Source organism: Phoxinus phoxinus (genome assembly GCF_949152265.1).
Source record: "Phoxinus phoxinus genome assembly, chromosome: 22".
NCBI classification, from domain to species: Eukaryota; Metazoa; Chordata; class Actinopteri; order Cypriniformes; family Leuciscidae; genus Phoxinus; species Phoxinus phoxinus.
In genome coordinates, this window is record NC_136897.1 from 28,298,984 (window position 1) to 28,314,558 (window position 15,575).

Here is a 15,575-nt window from a genome sequence, read left to right on the forward strand (position 1 = left end):
GATCTGGTGTTCTCTGGCGCCACGACGGGTGACGTGTACATCTGGAAAGACACCACACTCATGAAGAGCATCAAAGCTCACGACGGCCCTGTGTTCGCCATGTGCTCGCTGGATAAGGTGTGTGTGTGTGTTCGCCATGTGCTCGCTGGATAAGGTGTGTGTGTGTGCTTCTCTTCTTCAAGATGTCATACACACCGTTATACACCCAATACAACCTGGTCACCTGGTGCATTAGATATAAATAAATTGTAGGTGAAGATGGTAAAAATGTGAGTGAGTGAGTGAGTGTGTGTGCGAGCGAGCGTGCGAACGAGCGAGCGAGTGTGTGTGTAATGAGTAATACACTGGTATTTCAACTTAAACGTGGTTTATGAGGACATTTCATGAGTCCTCATAATTCAAATAGCTTAAAAAACATAAAAAATTATGTTTTATTAAAAATGCAGAATGTTTCCTGTGGTGTGTGTGTGTGTGTGTGTGTGTGTGTGTGTGTGTGTGTGTGTGTGTGTGTGTGTGTGTGTGTGTGTGAGCGAGAGATGGGCAGGACAGAATATACAGTTTGTACAGTATAAAAACCATTACGCCTATGGAATGTCCTCACAAGTATAGCAAAACTAACTTGTGTGTGTGTGTGTGACGATTACTGTGCCGAAAGGTATTTAGATTGGACAATCTCATTTTGTGAATTTCCAGAAAAAATATAAAAAATTTATTTCGGTGTTACGGTTAGTTTATGGTAATTAGGACTAAGTAATATAAACCCAATTATATTTTAATGATTTTTATACTTTTTACTTATACTCAATATTTATGTTTGCTCTTCAGTGACTTCAAATATGATGTTAAAAAAAAAATACATATATACGTATATTTGCTTTATTTTGAATCTTTATATATATTTATATATAAAATATATATATATACACACATGCATTATGTTTTATGTTTATATATATACATATACTTATATATGCATTTATTATCTGTTAATGGTGTGTTATGACCTGAAGGGTTTTGTGACGGGGGGTAAAGATGGAGTTGTGGAACTGTGGGACGACATGTTCGAGAGATGTCTGAAGACCTACGCCATCAAGAGGGCCGCGCTCTCGCCTTCGTCAAAGGGTGTGTGTTACTCTGTGTGTGTGTGTGTGTGTTTCTCACATAATAATAAATAATATTTATTATTTTGATGAGATTTCATGGTACTAGACAATATTCTCCTCTAGATTATTTATTTATGTGTAAAATAATACATGTATTAGAAAAAAAATCAATGAATAGAGTGTTTAATTAAAATAAAGCAAATATATATTAAATTCCAATGCATGGAAGGCAAATTGGTGCCATCTGGTTTGAGAAATGAAGAAAATAATATTTAATGACATGTAAATATATATACTGGTCTGTGTGTTCCATAGTTGCTTAAAACAGTAATTTCAAACATAATTATTTACTTTACTTACATTGTGTTGCAATTGTATATATATATATATTAAGATATTATGAAGGACCAGTTGATTGTGGCTGAAATATTGTACCCCAAAAATGCAAAATTTTCCTAAGTTTGACTATTTGATTTAAGGTCAATTAGCCTTTTCTAATCAATGTTTTTTTTCATGGCATTCCGATTAAGTAAAAATGTCAGTCTAAAAGGGTTAATGTTGTATTGTAAAACTTGTTCTGGGGTTTTTAGGACTGCTGTTAGAGGACAACCCCTCCATCAGAGCGATCACGCTGGGACACGGACACATTCTGGTGGGAACAAAGAACGGAGAGATCCTGGAGATCGACAAGAGCGGCCCGATGACTTTACTTGTGCAGGTGTGTTTCTCCGTCATACACAGGTGAAGCTGGAGACATGAGAGGATGGTGCAAAAATTCATTTATTTCAGTAATTCAACTTAAAGGTGGGGTATGTGATTTGCAAAACGGCCGGTAGATTTTGAAAATACACAACTCAAATGGTCCTACCTTCTTTCCTTTGACTCCACCCATTCAAAGAACATGGACCAATCAATGGTACGACCGATTGATTGACGCACTTACTGTCCAATGATTCTAGGTGGTCTTGGAAATGATTGGCTGGAGTTTTTTGAGTCCTGCCTGCTCCACAGATGATTAAATTGCTTAATTTTTATTTCAGTGCTTCTAACTCAGTGGCTGTAAGTGGGTTAGGAATAGGATTTTAAGTGATTTTGAAAAAATGGCCAAAAAAGAGAATTACATACCCCACCTTTAAAAGGTGAAACTAATATATTATATAGACTCATTACATGCAAAGTGAGATATTTCAAGCCTTTATTTGTTATGATTTTGATGATTATGGCTTACAGCTTATGAAAAACCCAAATTCAACATCAGAATATTGTGAAAAGGTTTTCATAAAAGATCACTTTTCACTAAAGATCTCAGGCAGGTCAACTAGTTGAATATGTGTTTTGGAACATGGGTAATTATGTGCATGTATGCATTTAGCAGACGCTTTATCAAAAGCGACTTTAGTTATTTGCAGAGCCAACGTTTTCCATCTAGCTACAATAATCCGCTTAATATCAGCTTTGCTGAACTTTTTAACAGGTTTACTTACTTAGTTTGATTTATAAAGCACTTTACAACTGCACCTGCAGACCAAAGGACTGTACAATCAGCAGCATAAACACAAACAACACGCAACTTACTAATACACACACTAGCCCAACCTCTCAAGAGCTGAAGACAAGACATCATTTTTAACACAAGCTTTAAATACATTTAAAGAAGTGATCTCTCTTAGTTCCAGAGCCTCGGTCCCGCAACAGCAAAGGCCTGATCCCCTTTAACTTTACATGAGATGGAGGGACAGAAGGCAATGATTATTATTTGATCTTAAAGACCTACAGTAGGTGCTTGATGAAGAGCGATACACTCAGACACATGAGCAGGAGGTTTCTTCAATATGGTAATAGCTTCATCCACCTATTTTTATGCACATTTTGGGATATTGTATCCACACTATTCTTGCGCCCCATGACGCTGTTTCGCGAATTATGGGTGTAACTTCCGTTAAACAATCAGGGAACGGCTCGCTCTATGAACGCAATTTAAGAAAGTGTCACCATAAGACGACGTTAATCTACTCACCGTTCAAACAGCGAACATTAAAAGGAAATTTAAAAGTGTAAAAGCATCAACAAGGTACTTTCAACTGACCAAATAACCCCAAAAGCGCGAGTCTTTGGTTAAATATCACATATATCTGTAACTCATGTTGCCTTAATCAAAAATGTTCATTAACGTCAGCATTACGTGTTACTATTTCAAAATGATTTCCGTCATTTTTACAGATTATAGTTCGCATTTACCTGTGAAAACACACCTGGAAAGAGACGTGAGGATTTGAGGAGAATAACGAGAGATTATTCATGCATTCCAGTGAATTATTAATGGAATATATTGTAAATTAAATTCAGGAGAACAGACCATAAATGTGCAGTTTTATGTCGTCCTTTTTCATACTTTTACAGCGGATTGCAAAGGGAAAAAAGAAAATGATCACGAGGAAAAGAAAGCAGCGACTCAAAAGAGCTCGACATGTTATAACATCACGTTAAAATATCAAGTGTGTGTTATTCTCATGATGCCTGAAAATAAACCATGAAGGGAAATGGACAGCTCATCCAGTCAAACTAACAGATACGCTTTATTTGTTTGGCAAAATTATGATTTGAAATGATTAGTTTCAGCGTTTTTGAATGGAAGTTCCCCAAACCGGAAGTGCCGCCCATAATTCAACACGCAGTGAGATCGTGAGGAATATGGCGGATTAAAAAAACACTGGATAGAAGCGCTAAGATGTGTAAAAATGTATGTGCTCATTTTAGTCTGACAAGAAGACATGCACATAAACTACGATGGAAATAAATCCCTTGTTGAGCAACAAAAAACTCCCATGACTCTCGGGACTTGCGTTCACAAACACCAGCATCCGAACGCCAGACGCTCCGAGACACATTTATAATGGAGGATACACGAGCCACAGTTTCTTCCCCGATTGCAGCAACTTCCATGTTTATTTCGGATATTTTGCACCAGGAAGTGACTATTTTGTGCACTTAACACATGGGATGGAAACTCATGGGCTTTATTCGCAAATGTTTTATGCGATATTCCAATTTTGTATATAAGTTTTAACAAATTCATGTGATTTTCAATTAATACAGTTTAATTAAAATAGAGAAAATATATTTAAAATCCAATGCATCTTCCTTGCAAAATGGTGCCATCTGGTTTGAGAAATAAAATCATATTTAATGAAGTAAATATATATATATATACAGGTCTGTGTATTCCCTAGTTACTTGTAACAGTAATTTCAGACATAATTACTTGTATTATGTGTTGCATATGGATATATATATATATATTAAGGCATTATGAAGGACTACTTAAATGTTGAACTTTGGATATTGTGTGTGTTGTGTTTTAGGGTCACATGGAGGGGGAGGTCTGGGGTCTGGCGGCTCATCCGCTGCTGCCCATCTGTGCCACTGTGAGTGACGACAAAACACTGCGCATCTGGGAGCTTTCAGCCAACCATCGAATGGTGGCCGTCCGCAAACTTAAGAAAGGTAGATGATCACTCACCTTCTGCACGTGCGGAGGGCTCTATGATTTATGCCGGAAATACAGACAGAATCACAGAATACAGCCATAAAAATGGCGCAGAATGTCACAGACTTTGGACGAATAAATCAAAAGCAGGGTTGTACACTTAAAGGGGACATATCATAAAAATCTGATCTTTTCTGTGTTTAAAAGTGCGTATTTTTTTTCCTAAAAATTTAGTAATCTCACCATAAATGCATTTAATTAAATACTAGTATTAAATACTACTATCTTTTTACTTTGAGACCGGGGTAAAGCAAGGAAAACTTACATTTACTTAAACCACATAATGAACGACACTCGTCTCATTCGTGGAGGTGGAAAAACAAGTTATTTGTGATTTATTGTATAAAAATTTAAATTATGCAAAAGAAAAGGTATGAGTGCTGTTTTTGTCAATTTTAAGTTTTAATTTTAAATGTTTTTAATATAAGTAGGCCTACATGGTTACATATTTTATAAGTACACTTGCTTGAGCAACTTAATATGTGATCTATATATAAGTAATGCATTTAATAATACGTTGTTTAAATAGTAGGGGTGTAACGATACTCCAATGCCACGGTTCGGTTCATATCACGGTTTTGGGGCCTCGGTTCGGTTCGGTTCGGTTCGGTTCGGTTGTTTGCTGTGGGGCAGGAGGTTCCTGGCAGGGCACCAGCAAGAATAAAGAACACTATTCACTTTTAACTTAAAAACAACAATAATTTAACACATTAAGTATCTTTTTACTGTTATTCTGAGATTTTTGTTATTGCCGGCGTTTCTGAAGCTCGTGTAAAGACTCCGCCCTCTTCTGAACGGAGGCGGAGCTGCAGCTCATTTACATTTAAAGAGACACACACACAAAAACGGCGTGTTTTTGCTCACAACCAAAAAGGGGCAAATTTGACGAACTTTAATAAATGATCTGGTATTTTGAGCAGAAATTTCACAGACACATTCATGAAACATTCGTAAATATACGAGTAAATATGTGAGTGATCTGCGCGTAAAGAGACCTTCCCGAAAACTCTTCTCCTGATTCACAAATATTTCGTAAACGTCAGATGTGAGAGTGAAATGTGTGTGTGTATGTGTGTGTTAATGAATTCCAATCAGTCGTAAATGGGACGCGCGTGCACGCTCATTCTCAATTACCATAAATCCCGCCCATTAAATCCGACTGACAGCCATATATGGGCATCATATTATGCCACCAAACGAAGGATTTCAACATGTCTTCTCAAAAGCGAATGAAAAAGAAAAATTTCTCATTATCAGATAATATTTTATTATCAGAAGTTCATTCAAAACGCCACATTTTATTTTCAAGCGTACATAGTGGCGTATCACGTCCTAAAAAGAGGAAGCTTGGCAGATATTACAGACGCAGTTACTGGAGTTTCATCTGTTAATCGAACAGTCCCAGAAGTGAAGAGAAAATGGTTTGACATGAAGCGACTGCAAAAAACGAATTAGTTCACTTCGAAAAAATATATCCCAGCCCTATTGAAAGCAATTAATAATTTGATTAAAGTGTTCCGTTTGCAGATGCTATCTCTCATAATAAAAGTAAAAAGAAAAACCGAATGTAATTACTATATATATTTTTTCAAAATGCTGTGTAAATATGTACCCGATTAAGGTGAATTAAAATGCAGCAAAACGTTCGGATGTTTAACGCATATTTACGCGTGGCTGGGAGCAGGTCTAGATTTCTTTTGTACCAACTAACATTTGGAAAATACGAACATTTTATTGAATCCGAACATTTACGCCAGAACCACTTTACACACGATTTACACACACATTCGTTCTGCTCGTGTTTCATGAATGAGAGGCACACCATAGATTTATATTACATCTTGTGAAAGGAGCATAATAGGTCCCCTTTAATCAAACACACTTCATTTAGCTGATGTGTCTGTTTGTAGGTGGCCGATGCTGTGCCTTCTCCCCCGACGGGAAAGCCTTAGCGGTGGGTCTGAACGACGGCAGCTTTCTGGTGGTGAACGCAGACACACTGGAAGACATGGTGACCTTTCACCACAGGAAGGAGATCATCTCTGACATCAGGTTCTCTCAAGGTAACATCTACTCTCAAGAGCTGGAACCCCTAAACCCTTCTTCACATCTAAATACCCTCAAATTAAACCTGATCGTTTCACTTTCAGTCCATATCCATTATATAACTGTAGCTTGAATATGTTTTGGTAAATGCCTGAAAAAATCTAAAATCGTGCCTGTGTCCAAATATATATTGACCTAACTGTATATATATGATTGATAATAAAAGAATAGAAATTACTATTATTATATTATTAATTTTTAATGAATATTAACATATTAAGTGATAATAAAAGTAAATAATGTGTGTGTATATATATATAACATATAAATTGATAATAAAATAATAGAATTGTATATTTACATGATATATATAATTAACATAAAAAATAATTAATATAATAATAATAAATAAATTAAAAAAATATATATATATTATTTATATTATTTTATTAAAACTACAATAATATATGTATTTATTTATTTTGATCTTTTTATTATTTATTTAACAAGACAAGCTTAAAACCTCCCACCCCAACCACTCCCAATATATTTATTATTACATTATTTTGTTTCATTGCATAATAGCTGCATAAAGCATGTATTATATGTAATATTTTCCTGCTTTTGTCCGGCAGATGCTGGAAAATACCTCGCCGTGGCCTCGCACGACTCGTTCGTGGACATTTATAACGTTCTGACCAGTAAGAGGGTGGGCATCTGTAAAGGAGCGTCCAGCTGCATCACACATGTGGACTGGGACGTGCGCGGTAATTCACACACACACAACACACACACATGTATAGATTCAAGCAATAATATGCAACTTCATGTCTATCTTCCTTGAGTGAGATACAGGGAGAATTAATCTATACTTACATTTTGATGGAAAGGCAATGTTTTGAACTGTGATACTGCATTCACACCAAACGCAAATAGAGCATCTGGCGTGATTGATTTCAATGTTAAGACAAGCGAATTCGCGTCTGACGCCAGAGTTGAAAAATTTGAACTTTGCCGTCAATTCGCGCCGCGTTAACCAATCAGAGCCTGCTTGCTGCTGACACGTGGTGAAGTGGTGTGATAAACGGGGGCAGGCCCGCTTCTCAGTTTATAATGTCATTTTAAATGTTTTTTAAAATAACTTATTTTTAAATGTTTGGCCTCAATAAATTATTTTGTAATGACTAAATACCCGCGTGAAAGAAGGAATGACATTGTTCAGATGTTAACTATGAATGTGACACTGAACACTTGCAGTCATAGGCTACATTTCTGAATGAGATGAAGAAACACTCACATAATTAAATAAGTCGTTTGACCGACGTTATAACGAGTCATTAATGTATTTTAACGTATGATTCATACAATAGAACCGAAGCTATAGATTGTGAATTTAAACATGTCTCGTTCACCAGCGGCAGACGTCAGGAGGACTAGTCAAGGTAAGGCTGCTCCAGCGGGTTACATGAGCGCCGAGCGCCCGGTGATCGCCTGGATCGCACAAATCCGAAACGTCAGATCAAATGTTTTAAATAGGCGCTATTTTTATAAATAAACCACAGATTTGAGCTTTAAACAACTGCATTCTCGACTGAACAACTCTTAAAACTACATTTCGTGACACAATAACAGTAGTATTTTTACATTTCGCGGCCTTTCTTGCAAACAGAACCGCCTAGCACTGGCACTCCACAAGAAGCGGATTTCGCCTCGGACGCGCGTCAATTTCGGTTTGGACACGCGAATGCATTCAAAATGTTCAAGCATCAAACTAGACACGATTTTGACGCTATATTCGCGTTTGGTGTGAACGCAGCATAAGAACTTGCTGGCCATGGAACTGTAGATTGCATTATTTTTATATCAGGAAATAGCATCTTTTATACTAATAGTTAAGGGATTATTTTGTGCTTATTAGTGACAAACAACGAAGGTCATCATGTATATTATAAGTCATGCAATTTATTGCATTTCCAATATCTGATAATATTCCCGCCAAAGCCAGTTTTTACTAACTTTTGACATTTGGCGAGTGTTTTTGTTTTGCAAGCATGTGCATGTACATGGGTCATTTAGCTTTTTTTGTAGCAGAAAGCTGCAGAAATCCATCAGTGAAAGAAATAAAAGTGTATGGAGCTAAACACTTTTGTGTGCATTAATGCAGGGAAACTGCTTCAGGTCAACACTGGTGCCAAAGAGCAGCTCTTCTTCGAAGCTCCACGAGGAAGACGACAAACTATCAGCAGTTTAGAGGTAACTACACACACATCAGTTCAGTGTTGCCAACGTAGCGCATTGTGCTTATTACTCGTAATACTCACTGTCACAGAGCTTTCCTCCAGTTCCCGAACTCTCTCAATTCAAATGATTTTACACATGATCATTCACTATATCATAGCTACTGGTTCTATTAAAATACAGTATGTGAGCGCAAGTACGATGCAATGACGTCATGAATATGCTAATTGACGTATGACGTCATCTAGCGACACTTAGCGACTTTTAGGGAAGGTGTTAGCTACTTGAGAATATGATACTACTACTAGAATATGGTGCAAAAGTTCATTTATTTCAGTAATTCAACTTAAAAGCTGAAACTAATATATTATATAGACTCATTACATGCAAAGTGAGATATTTCAAGCCTTTATTTGTTATAATTTTGATGATTATGATTAGGGTTGGGCAAAAAAATAGATTTTTTGATTAATCGATTTTTAAAATGTGGTCGATTCAAAATCGATTCTCAAAGGCCAAAAATCTATTTTTTCCATTATGTATTTATACCTATCATCCAAAAGCCAGTATTAGTTTTCCTACAGTGTTCATAGGCGTGCAGCCTCCATGTTACCGCTAACGCTGTGAGATTTTATGCTAGTTTTCTCTTAAACATAAGATAACCTGATCCTGATTGGTCAAGGCATGCGACTGTTCTGACTCGTCTAATTTTCAACATCAATTTTTCATCTTGCATCAAAATCCTGTCTATTAATTGTATGCATTTGAAGTTGGGTTTTAATGAACCCAAGAGTACCTAACATAAAAAGAGTTTAATATACAGGTTTATGGCTCTATTTCTTTTTATTAATTAACCACTCGTAAACTTATGTTCACCGTTTAAAAATAAATAAATATAGGATTTGTATTAAATCTATATTCATTGAGTCGAAACGGGAATCAAAATCGAATTTAGAAGCGAAATCGAATCGAATTGGAACATCTGAATCGATACCCAGCCCTAATTATGATTATTTACAGCTTATGAAAACCCCAAATTCAAAATTAGAATATTGTGAAAAGGTTTTCATAAGCTGTAAGCCATAATCATCAAAATGATAACAAATAAAGGCTTGAAATATTTCACTTTGCATGTAATGAGTCTATATAATATATTAGTTTCAGCTTTTAAGTTGAATTACTGAAATAAATTAACTTTTGCACCATATTCTAATGTTTCCAGTTTCACCTGTACTTGGCAACACTGATCCAGTTACATGGCTAATTGCTGTGTGTGTGTGTGTGTGTGTGTTACATGGCTAATTGCTGTGTGTGTGTGTGTGTGCGTGTGTGTGTGTGTGTGTGTGTGTGTGTGTGTGTGTGTGTGTGTGTGTGTGTGTGTGTGTGCGCGTGCGTGTGTGCGTGTGTGCGTGCGTGCGTGCGTGCGTGCGTGCGTGCGTGCGTGTGTGTTCAGTCTGAGAAGATGGAGTGGGCCACGTGGACGTCGGTTCTGGGCTCCACCTGTGAGGGCGTCTGGCCCACGCTCAGTTTCGTCAACGCCTCTTCACTCACCAAAGACAGGAAGCTGCTGGCCACCGGAGACGACTTCGGCTTCGTCAAGCTCTTCAGCTTCCCCTGCAAGGTCACATGATCACATCATATATTCTTACACACCACTTTTGTTTAGTGTTTATGAAAGAAGTCTCTTCTGCTCATCAAGGCTGCGTTTATTTGATCAAAAATACAGTAAAAATTGTGAAATATTATTATAATGTAAATCATCAGTTTTCTTTGTGAATATACAGTAAAGTGTAAAGTGTCACATGATCCTCCAGAAATCAGTATAATATGATGATCTGATGATCAAGAAACATTTATGATTATTATCATATTTACATGTTTATTTCAGGATTCTTTGATGAATAGAAAGAGTTTTATTTCATTTATTTGGAATAGAATATTTTGTAACATTATAAATGTCTTTAATGTCACCTTTGGATCAAGTTAATGAATCCTCGCTGAATAAAAGTGTTAATTTCTTAAAGAAAAAAATATCGATGTGAACAAGTAGTGTAATTAATATGAGCCGTTATTTAAAGCAATATGCAAACATTAGTAATCAGATGTATGGAAACATTACACCACTTTTGTTTAGTCTCTTCTGCTCAGCAAGGCTGCGTTTATTTGATCAAAAATACAGTAAAAATTTTGAAATATTATTATAATGTAAATCATCAGTTTTCTTTGTGAATATATAATAAAGTTTAATTTATTCCTGTGATCAAAGCTGAATTTATCATCATTACTCCAGTCTTCAGTGTCACATGATCCTCCAGAAATCAGTGTAATATGATGATCTGATGCTCAAGACACATTTATGATTATTATCAGTCATATTTTTCTGGAACATGTGATGCTTTTTATTTTTCAAGATTCTTTGATGGATAGAAAGTTGAAAAGAACAGCATTTACTTGAAATAGAATCTTTGTAACATTTATAAATGTCTTCACTGTCACGCTTGATCAATTTAATGCATTCTTGTTATTAGTTTCTTTAAATAAAAGAAGAAAAAAACACTTGAACAATAGTGTAAGTCTTGAGGTTTATGCATAAAACAAGTTTTTCTTGATGCCTTTTGCTTTATACAGGGTCAGTTTGCCAAGTTCAAAAAGTACGTGGCTCACAGTGCCAATGTGACAAATGTACGATGGTCCAATGATGATGCGATGCTGCTGTCGGTGGGCGGAGCCGACACGGCCCTCATGATCTGGGCGAGAGAGGGGATTGGTCCACGCGAGAGCAAAGCCGTGGACAGTGAGGAATCCGATGACGACGCTGAAGAGGATGGAGGTAATGTTTTACTTTTTGATTTAAAGGTGCAGTCTGTAAGAATGGCAACTAGTGGTGGGCATAGGTACTGCAGTCCAATTCAAAATATCGGAGATCGTGGTTTCTCCCGCCCCGCCTCCTCGGACTCGCCGCTCACACGTGCATTATCAAAGACCAGAACACACATAGACATCCCAGCCTGGAAACACACATTTCAAAGTAAAATAATAAATAACCGGCTGTAGGAGTGTTTCTCAGAGAAACGAGTGTGAACTTAATGTTTCCTTAATATGTGACCCTGGACCACAAAACCAGTCACATGGGCAATTTCTGACATTGAGATGTATACATCACATGAAAGCTGAATAAATAATCTCTCCATTGATGTGTGGTGTGTTAGGATAGGACAATATTTGGTCGAGACACAACTATTGAAAATCTGGAATCTGAGGAGCAAAAAAATGTAAACATTGAGGAAATCTCCTTTAAAGTTGTGCATTTATGTTCACGATTGTGCTGCATTCACTCACAAAAATACATGTTTTATATATTTACGGTAGGACATTTACTAAATATCTTCATGGAACATGATCTTAATATCCTCATGATTTTTGGCATAAAAGAAAAATGGATAATTTTGACCCATACAGTGTATAGTTGCTATTGCCACAGATATACCCGTGCGGCTCCAGACTGGGTTTGGGTCACAGGGTCAGATATATGCAAACATATTATGATATGTGTATGCTTTAGCAGAGTGAAAGGTCACACACTGCACCTTTAAAGATGTTTATCTGATGAATGTCTGTTTAGGGTACGACAGCGACGTGTCTCGGGAGAAGAACATGGACTACACGACGAAGATCTACGCCGTCAGCATAAGACAGATGACCGGCGTGAAGCCACACCAGCAGCAGAAGGAGGTCCTAGTGGACGAGCGGTGAGAGACGCCACACAACTGAGTATTGGTGAACTTATGATTACTGCTGCAAATGATGTTCTTATGTACTAGTTTTCCAGAGCAAATTCTGAAATCAAGGTACATTTACTCACAAATATGAAAGTCTTGTTTTCTGGATGATGTCAGAATTAAGTGAAGTTATGCTTAAGTGAATTAAATTTTCCCTTTGGATTAAGTAAATTTTTTCTGACTCCACTGGCAGATATTATATTTCTTTCCCTCAAGCACCTGTATACTGGTGTAGCCTGATTAATATTTAATTACCGGTAAATGCAGTTTTTCATCACTGTGTTTTCGACTAATTTATTAGTTTTTTATGCATTTGTTTATTTAGTGCATTTAATTTTTGCATTTATTTATATAATTAGTGCATGTAATTTTTGCATTTATTTATGCAATTAGTGCATTTAATTTTTGCATTTATTTATATAATTAGTGCATGTAATTTTTGCATTTATTTATGCAATTAGTGCATTTAATTTTTGCATTTATTTATATAATTAGTGCATGTAATTTTTGCATTTATTTATATAATTAGTGCATGTAATTTTTGCATTTATCTATGCAATTAGTGCATTTAATTTTTGCATTTATTTATATAATTAGTGCATGTAATTTTTGCATTTATTTATGCAATTAGTGCATTTATTTTTGCATTTATTTATATAATTAGTGCATGTAATTTTTGCATTTATCTATGCAATTAGTGCATTTAATTTTTGCATTTATTTATATAATTAGTGCATGTAATTTTTGCATTTATTTATGCAATTAGTGCATTTATTTTTGCATTTATTTATATAATTAGTGCATGTAATTTTTGCATTTATTTATGCAATTAGTGCATTTATTTTTGCATTTATTTATGCAATTAGTGCATGTAATATTTGCATTGTGCATTTAGAACTTTTTTTTTTTTTTAATTTTTGCATTTATTTATACATTTAAAGGGAGCAAGATCTTAATTGTTTGAGAAAAGGTTTTTGCATTTATTTTTGCATTGATGCATTTAGTGGATTTGCTTTTGTCTGTTAAAAAAAAATCCTACTTGTTTTTGTGCCAGACAAATACAGCTCTGGTTGTTCTATATATATATTTATATAGAGATAATTGTTTTTCTGACCCCATTGGCAGATATTAGTTCTTGTTTTAAGGGCACAAACTCACTTCATTTTAATCAGGTTTTCAGAAAACAAGACGGAATATCTTAAGGAATTTTGCTTCTCAGATAAATGTATGTTGGTTTAAAAATTGTCGTAACTCCATGATTTGTGTCCTGCAGACCTCCAGTGAGCCGCGCCGCACCGTTACCTGAAAAACTGGTGAAGAACAACATCACAAAGAAGAAGAAACTCGTGGAGGTCAGTCGGGTCATGAGCACATGGAGATATAACGTCCTCATTATTCTCAATGTGTACGATTATCTGTGTGTGTGTGTGTGTTTGTGTTTCTAGGAGCTTTCTCTGGACCATGTGTTTGGCTACAGAGGCTTTGATTGTCGAAACAACCTTCACTACCTCAATGATGGAGCCGACATCATCTTTCACACAGCCGCCGCTGCTGTTATCCAGAACCTCTCTGCTGGTACACACACACACACACACACACACACACAAACACGACCTCTGACCTCGGCTTCTGCTGGTACACAAACACACGACCTCTGACCTCGGCTTGCTGGCCCATTCTCCTCTCAGCATGGGGCAAATATCATAGATGCTTTGTGAAGATTTTGAAATAATGCCTTTTGGTGTTCTGGGTTTGTGGGCGTGTCTTCTGAGACTAATCTGATTCCAGATCAGACACGAGGCGCTGGCGACCTCTAGAGGCTGCCGGTGGAACTGCACAGCGGTTTAATAAAGAAGTGGAAAAGCTTAATTAACTAAATCACTTATAGTTGGCACATATTTGAAAATTATTATTTAAATTACTGCTTTGTTATTATATATTTTTTTAAATGTGTCACCAGTAGTTTTTTTTAATAGGTTTAAAGAATATACAACTAGAATGTCAGAAAGATTTATTTTTTTATACTTTTTTATTAATAAGTATTTAATACTTTTTAGTAATTAGTAATTCATACTTTTATTCAGCAAGGATGCATTTAATTGATCAAAAGTGACAGTAAAGATCATTTAAGTGACAAAGAATCCTTAAAAATAAAATATATCACGTTTTCCACAAAAATATGACAGTTTTCAACACTGATAATAATCATAAATGTGTCTTGATCATCAGATCATCATATTATAGTGATTTCTGAAGGATCATGTGACACTGAAGACTGGAGTAATGATGAAGAAATTACACTTTACTATATATTCACATAGAAAAAAGCTACTTTAAATTATAATAATATTTCACTGTTTTTACTGTATTTTTGATTTAATAAAAGTAGCCTTGCTGAGCTAAACTTAAAAAAAAAAAAAAAAAACGTTTAAATGACAGTGTACGAGGAAAGTGTATTTTACACACGATCTCATTTGCAGTTTACTAAAATAATATTGCATTAAAAAGAACTGTTAATGTGATGCATGCATTATGTTTACACACTGTTTTGAGATGAAGTGTGTTTCCAGGAACTCAGAGCTTCTACCTGGAGCACACGGATGACATCCTCTGCCTGACTGTCAATCAACATCCCAAATATCAGAACGTGATCGCCACCGGTCAGATCGGTACGTGTGCACGTGTCCAGCCTCACACACACCGTAATGTTCACCGTCTGAATCATTGTCATCGGCTTACGTCCGCTTCTCTCAGCGTGCACTGCTTGGTTTTGTGTTGATAACAAGCTTGCCTGTGATTTTTGCAAATACTTTGAATCTCTCACGTAATTCTGCTTTGGCACTAAGAGCAGCTTCTCTCATT

The 15,575-nt window shown here is 36.0% G+C and overlaps 1 protein-coding gene across 2 annotated transcripts in view; it reads left to right on the forward strand.

Annotated features, from left to right (window-relative positions):
• The window catches only part of eml6 (EMAP like 6), an 82,751-nt gene that overhangs the window by 49,517 nt on the left and 17,659 nt on the right, over nucleotides 1-15,575 (forward strand). For both annotated transcript variants that reach the window (XM_079597841.1, XM_079597840.1), the window contains 13 exons: nucleotides 1-117; nucleotides 1,011-1,122; nucleotides 1,694-1,821; nucleotides 4,466-4,607; nucleotides 6,561-6,713; nucleotides 7,332-7,463; nucleotides 8,861-8,949; nucleotides 10,388-10,555; nucleotides 11,563-11,764; nucleotides 12,557-12,683; nucleotides 13,987-14,065; nucleotides 14,159-14,288; nucleotides 15,284-15,382. The exon at nucleotides 1-117 is cut by the window's left edge and continues 86 nt beyond it. In XM_079597841.1, coding sequence (XP_079453967.1) covers nucleotides 1-117; nucleotides 1,011-1,122; nucleotides 1,694-1,821; nucleotides 4,466-4,607; nucleotides 6,561-6,713; nucleotides 7,332-7,463; nucleotides 8,861-8,949; nucleotides 10,388-10,555; nucleotides 11,563-11,764; nucleotides 12,557-12,683; nucleotides 13,987-14,065; nucleotides 14,159-14,288; nucleotides 15,284-15,382 — 1,678 coding nt within the window. The remainder of the gene's footprint in view (nucleotides 118-1,010; nucleotides 1,123-1,693; nucleotides 1,822-4,465; nucleotides 4,608-6,560; nucleotides 6,714-7,331; nucleotides 7,464-8,860; nucleotides 8,950-10,387; nucleotides 10,556-11,562; nucleotides 11,765-12,556; nucleotides 12,684-13,986; nucleotides 14,066-14,158; nucleotides 14,289-15,283; nucleotides 15,383-15,575) is intronic.